Source organism: Malus domestica, chromosome 16 (assembly GCF_042453785.1).
Source record: "Malus domestica chromosome 16, GDT2T_hap1".
Classification (NCBI taxonomy): domain Eukaryota; kingdom Viridiplantae; phylum Streptophyta; class Magnoliopsida; order Rosales; family Rosaceae; genus Malus; species Malus domestica.
In genome coordinates, this window is record NC_091676.1 from 15,375,242 (window position 1) to 15,382,227 (window position 6,986).

The window sequence follows — 6,986 nt, forward strand, 5'->3', positions numbered from 1 at the left end:
GATATATATAGAAGAATTGAGAAAGAATGGTGGAGACATGTAGAAAATAATGTATAATTAAAAAGCACACAAAATCAAAACTAAAATTCATATATTTTGGCACCATATTTGTCTCGAAAGGTGAAAATGAAAAACTAAAACCGTAATGACTATACTTTTGTGAGTTTTCAAATTTTGGCTTGGCTTTAATTTCCATGAACATTTTTTTGAACACTAAATCTGAAATGGTTACCAAACGGATCAACAAAATAGTGCCCAAAAGAGACGGTCTACAATTCCAAAGGAAAATAAAAGGGATTGATTTTGGCTCAAAGGCTTGATCAAAATTTTAGTATGTCAATATTTTTTAATGTACTGATATTTAATACCTTGATAAAAAGATTTTGAATCACTCTATTGATTAGTGATGTACTTGATTTAGGGAAACATATTCTGCAGAATCTGGTTGAGTGAAGCCAAAACCCCCCTGAAAACACAAGCTTGATCAAAAAAAATATCTTTAAAAAATTTTCTATTGTTCTGGGGAGGGTAGTCCAAACCCGGGACCTATGGATAGAAACTCTACACTCTGTCTACTAAAATATTGGATCACATGCACAAATATGATCAATTCAAACAAGAAGTTTTGTTTTTATCTTGCAAACTATCTTGAAATGATAGTTTAGACAAGAAAAGAAGCCAAACATTTGTTCATTTTCTTGACATTCTCAATCTCAGTCTCAGTCTCACACAAGATTTTATAGCAATGACCCTCTCCTTCCACTTCAAACAGCTTCACTTCTCCTTTCCGCCCTCTCTCCTTCACATAATCGTAATAAGAAACACCTCCTCAATCCCTCATCTCATCCTTTCCAGCAACACACACAAGCAGCCAAGAGCACGCAAGGCCAGCCAAGCTCGGTGCAACCTCACCTGCCGGATTCACCATTAGATTATCTGGGGAAGAAAACTTTGTATGTGGACTTTGTCACCAAAAAGCTTTTAATGAAATTAAGCAGTATATGGCAGAACCTCCTGTTTTAATCCCACCAAGAAGGGGCAAACCTTTGAACTTGTATATTTTAGCTTCTGAAGGATCTATAGGCCAAAGTGTGAAGCCTATATCCACTAAGAAACAAAATTACTCTGCGAGCCAACGGTGATTGTTTTAACTTAAACAAACAGAGATAGCTAGGACTTGGCTTTCGATCAATATTCTACTATATATTTTACCATATTCTTAGTTATAATTTATTATTTATTTTGATGAGATTTTGATACTTTGACTTATATTTTTAATGTAGGATATTCAACTTCCTCTTGAGCTTAAAGTAATCAAACAGATGAATTTTGGAGTAATTTCAATTTGAGGATGTTCATGAGTCTTCCAAGATGATTGTTTCAAAATTCTAGATTTTTCTACCAAGCCGTTTGACCGCGGCGAAGAAAAGAAGACCCAGCGGGCAGCTTTCCCAGATTGACGTTTCTGGACATTTTGGTTATTTTTGAGGTTAAGATAGCATATTTTGAGGAAGATTATTTCTGAGGATTTGTTGGTGACAACTTAGGCTTTCAAAAGAGAATGAGAACCCTCTCCGGATCCTCTTTGTGAGGATCGTAGGGATCCTCACATCTTAGTCATTCATCGTACGTCGTGTGGCCATTTTTTATTAGATACTATTTATGTTTAATTTTAAATAAAAAATTCAAAATGATTTATGATACACGATGTATGATGAACGGCTAGGAAATGAGAATCCCTAGGATCTCCACAATTTGGATCCGGATGAGATCCAAATCCTTCAAAAGAGACATTTTGGGACTAAATCGGAGTTGATTTGGTAGGTCAAAAGTCGGATTTTATCTACTGTTCGAATTTCAGTTTAAATAGAAAACCTTTTAATTGTTAGTTTATTATTTTACTATGTTTCCTAGTTTTATTCTAAGACCTTTTCTAGGTAGGATTTTATTTTGTACAAGTATAAGTAAGGATATTAGTCGTTAGGGAGCGACGCACTACTTTGGAGAATTCAGCTAAGAGAGCTTTTGACAATTCAAGTTTATTTATAAGGTGTTTTCTATCCATAATCTTAATAATATTTTGTTGGGACACTTTGGATGCGGTCCCTAACTATCAATATTATTTGATTGAAACCTTGTTAGTTTTTAGTTTTTGATTGAGGTCCCTGACATTAATGTAATAATGTAAGTTACTATATTTTTTAATTAAAAAATAAAAATTGAAATTTGTAATTGTTTATATTAATGAGATTTTAAATAAAACCCATAATTTATGGGATTAAAAATAATAAATATAAATTATACTCTCTATTATATTGTGTGTGTGTGTGTGTGTGTGTGTGTGTATACATATATGTATGGGTACATTAACCAAAAGTAACAAAAAAAGTTATTGTACCAAAATATGGATACATTCTCAAATCAACGAAAAAGAATGTACTCATATAAGTTTAAACATGGATTAAAAAATTTGAATGGATTTTATATTAAAAAAAGGGTACATTTTACATATAACAAATTGATATATTTGAGAATGGGTACATTTAAAATTAAAAAAATTGAAAAATTATATGAATGGGTACATTTAAGATTAAAACATTGAGAATCTTTTTATATATAAAAAAAAAACTAATAGGTGCAAACTTAATTTAATTTAATTTTTTATTATTTTGGAAATGTTTGAATTGAAAATTAATTAGAAGTTTAATAGAGGTGTGAGTATTAAACCCTAAATTAATTACTAATTTTTATATTAAAAAATTATATAATAAACATGTAAATTCATTATCACATTAATGCTAGGGACTTGAATCAAAATTTGAGAACTAATAAGGTCTTAGTCAATGAACAGTAAAAACTAGGGACTGGATACTAATTTTTCCTATTTTGTTTTATGATTATTTGTAACTAATTGCTTTTGCTAGGGTAAGGTCATGAGCCTTAGCAAGAATATGTAATTTATTTTCAATTTACTTGTGATATTATGCATGCATGTTTTGAATTATTAATCACCACGTTTGAAACTATCTAATTGTCTTGATGATTGGCCACCATTAGAATATTTAGAAAATTAATTTGATGCAATTTTGGTCAGAAGGTTCTCTAAAATTGTCGATGACTTCTTGTGGTTAATAATTGTAAGTTCACTTAGGATGAACACCACGTTTTAAGGGTTGCATGGTTTTTCAACGGGTTTTCACAAAACTTAATGAGTCTTTCATGTTCATGTTCTAAAAAACGCTAGGCGTTAGTCAGGCGGTGGACTGGGGCCTAGCGCCTAGGTGGCTAGGCGAGGTCTTGGCGGACGCCTAGGCGGGCTAGGTGAATTTACGTAAATTTATTATAAATTAATTATATATTAGAAAAATAAACATGAAAAATATGTTATTTTAAAAAAATAGTATATGTGATGTTAGAGTTTTAAGTACATAATTTCGTGTGGCAACTATGGTCTTAAAAAGAGAGAAACTTTCAAAGTCTCAAAAATTATCCCTCTCTAATTGGGATTTCCAAAACAAAACAATCTAATTTTTAAGAATTAATAATATACGATATTTTGAATGAAATTGTATTTAATATTTTTCTTAAACCACGTGGTGACCCCTCCACCACAACCCCCTCACATCATTCAAGGTCCCAATCCATCAGACATAAAATAGTGTAAAAACATTAAAAGAAAAATTAATGATAAAAGTGTAGTGTTGCGTGAAGGTTTGACGCATTGGAAAGCAGAAGGCCATTATTTTGGTGTTTTCAACCGTTTCCTCTTCCTCCTTTCTCAGTTCATCTTCTATTTTGCTTTTGTTTTGTAAATTTCCTCCTCCTTCGATGTATTCCAGGTTTGCAATCTAAATGTTCTCTCTCTCTCCTATACTCCCTCTTCTCTTCAGATCTTCTATTTTCTGCTAAAAATATGAAAGCGAGTGAAAACGAAAGATGTGACGCGCCAACAGCAACTGAAGACCAAAGAGCTATTATGCCGGAAAAAAAAATATCGCCTTGCCCACTACCTAGGCCGCCTAGACCGCCTAGAGAGCGTCTGGGCGGGCGCCTAACTCCTACCCAATTTGGCCAGACGATTTCGTCCAAATCACGGCGGCACTCTATCGCCTAGCGCCTAGGCCGATTTTTAGAACACTGATGTTCATATTTGATTTGAACATTCGGTCGGGTTGCATGTCAGATATATGTTCTATGTTAGAAGTTCCAAGTAAGACATACTTTAGGAAAACCTAACTTTCAAAATATGCATTGGTAATTCATAAGTGATTGAGAGAACTATGTAGGACCGTTAAGGTGACGGCGAAACCCTAGTGCTTTTACAATTTAATTTAAAAAATAAATAAATAAAAAAAACCTTTTCTTTCAAATTGATTTTCTTTAAATTGTTTTCTTGATGAATTATTTAATTGTTTTTATTTAAAATTCGTTTTTATTATTTTAAATTCCAAAATCAACATTTTCCAAACTTTACTTTAAATAATTAACTAAGAGTTGGTTTTATATACAAATTATTCATTCAATCTCTGTGAAAAACAACCTTACTTGAGCTACTATACTACAATAACTTTGTACTCTTACAAATATTTTTAAGTGTTTTTATCCCTATTTGTATAAGCGGTAAAAATTATATCACGAGACCAAGCGGTTGTCAAGAAATGAGGAGGATTCAATGCAAAACCCACCGGCATGGAAGTAGACCAAGATGGCAAGTTTTGGGGTTTGGTTTTGAGGAAGGTTTGGGAGGAGGTAAAGGCGAACAGAGATATTGGGGTTGTCTGAGATTGTGATATCTTTGGAAGAGACAGAGGTTTCTTGATTTGGAGATGGGGCACGTATGGAGAACCCAAAAGCGTTCCATAAGTGTGCTCATTAATTTGGTGCTGGAAGACATTGGAGAGACTTTAGATAAAAGATAAAGAAAAAATATGGAATTGAACGTGAATTTTGAGGCTAAGGGGATATGCCAAAAGGAGAGGTGCCTCGATCATTCTCATGTTTTCCCATATTCAATTCAAAAATTGTGGTCACTTTGACCCCTAAAACTTTTTTATTTTTTATTGTTTACTTCTAAATTCGTAATACTGGAGTAGGTGATGACTTTACAGCACCATAAACAATTTCATTAGGTTTACGTGGTTACGGTAGTTGGTTAGGGCAGCACGTCTATAATCTTGCATCTAAAATTATAATAAACTTCCCTATGAATTACACTCGTTTAGAATATCGCCTTGTTAGAAAAAGAAAAAAAAAACAAAAACAAAAACTCTTTATTGATTCCAATTATTCAAATAGAGATTACAGCCATGAAAAGGTGGGGGTTTGGATAAACTCTTGTTGGAAATTACGGTGCAAATCAAGTGAAAAAAGAGGGAAAATGGCGGTTTTACTTGGTGAGAAAGTCGGCCACTTTTCTGGTCAAATCCTTAGCTTTTGGAGTCTCAAATTTCAAAATATGAAATGCATGATCCTCTCCTTCCACTTCAACCAGCTCAGCTTCTCCTTCCCACCCACTTTCCTTCACTGCTTCATAGTAAGCTATGCCTCTATGTCTCAGTTCATCATTCTCAGAAACACTCACAAACAACCGCGAACACGCGAGTCCCGCCAGGCTCGGTGCGTCTGGAGCCACCGGATTGATCATCGGACAATCAACACCGCCTGGAGCTGAAGGGTATACAAAGTTCCAAACCAGACATCCAAAGTCCTCAGGATCTTCACAAGTCTCCGATCCAATTTCCTTTGAACCGCAAAAGTAAGGGTGCGTGAGAGAGACTCCTAACACCTTTAAACCACCAGGCAAGCCCTCCTTCCCAACTTTCATGGCAATGTTATGAGCAATATTGGCTCCCGCACTATCTCCACCGAGAAAAAAACGTTCCGAATTTCCATGATTTGTCAACCAGGGCTCGTCATCAATGACGTTTTCAGCGAAATGCGAGGCAATCCATTGGAGAGCAGCCCAGCCGTCTTCATATGCAGCAGGGAGATAGTGTTCAGGAGCCATCCTATACTCGACCGACACAGCAACAACCTTGGCTTGGGAGACCAACCCGTCAAGATAGCGGTGGTGATCGGATGAGAAGGCGGACTCAACGCAGAAACCCCCACCATGGTAGTAGACCAAGACGGGGAGTTTCTGATGTGGTTCATCGAGTTTTGGAAGAAAGACTCTGGCTTTGATCAAGGGGTCTTGTGAAATGGTGATGTCTTTGGAGGAGACTCCCGTTTCAGGGTCATCGAGCAACGGGGGAACGTATTGAGAGCCTAAGAGTCGCTCGACATAGCCGTCCTTGTAGACTCGAAAAAAGGGGAGAAGCTCTGTCTCTACCTCCTTTGCAATGCAAGCCATAGTTTCAGAGAATTATGCGCACCTTTGTCGTCGTTGAAAAATATCAGATTTCTTGTTGGGGCGTGTAGCAATAGATGCCTCTATGTGTTAATAACGAATGAGGAACCTCTCTCCGTATCTTCTCTGTCAAGATTTTGGGATCTTTTAATCACGTCTCGTATATCTTGCAGTCAGTTTTCGTTAGCTACTATTTATATTTAATTTTAAATAAAAAAATTTATAATAATTTCTAACCACACGATGTACGATGAACGAACATGATTAAAGGATCTCGGAATCCTTACAAGGACGATCCTCATTCGTCAATAACAAACAACTTGCTAACAAATTTTAATAATTTTTTAAATAATTTTCAGCCTACCCAATTTCCTATACGAACAGAAAGTTTCCATCATTAGCTTGTAGGAGGGCACTTAATAAATCCAACGGCTGATAAAATTTTGAGGTTGTTGAAGATACAATTCAGAGGCAAAACGATCAAATTAACTATAATAATATATTAAAACATATTTGTATTAAAATACTGTTATTCTACAATGTGCTCCCGCATTTGCCCTTTCTTCTTTTATTTTTTTATTTTATTTTTTTATTTCATTTCTTCCTTGAAGGAGGCTGACAAAGCTGGGCTCTTCCA

General features: G+C 35.0%; 1 protein-coding gene across 1 annotated transcript; it reads right to left on the reverse strand.

Annotated features, from left to right (window-relative positions):
- Positions 1-5,248: 5,248 nt before the first annotated feature.
- On the reverse strand, positions 5,249-6,448 carry LOC103422279 (2-hydroxyisoflavanone dehydratase-like). Its single transcript, XM_070814955.1, has one exon. It carries the CDS (start codon positions 6,350-6,352, stop codon positions 5,387-5,389), a length of 966 nt encoding a protein of 321 aa, XP_070671056.1. The 5' UTR covers positions 6,353-6,448; the 3' UTR covers positions 5,249-5,386.
- Positions 6,449-6,986: the final 538 nt, after the last annotated feature.

Excerpts from the sequence above, each read along its gene's own strand:
- LOC103422279 (XM_070814955.1), bottom strand. The coding sequence starts at position 6,352 with ATGGCTTGCATTGCAAAGGAGGTAGAGACAGAGCTTCTCCCCTTTTTT.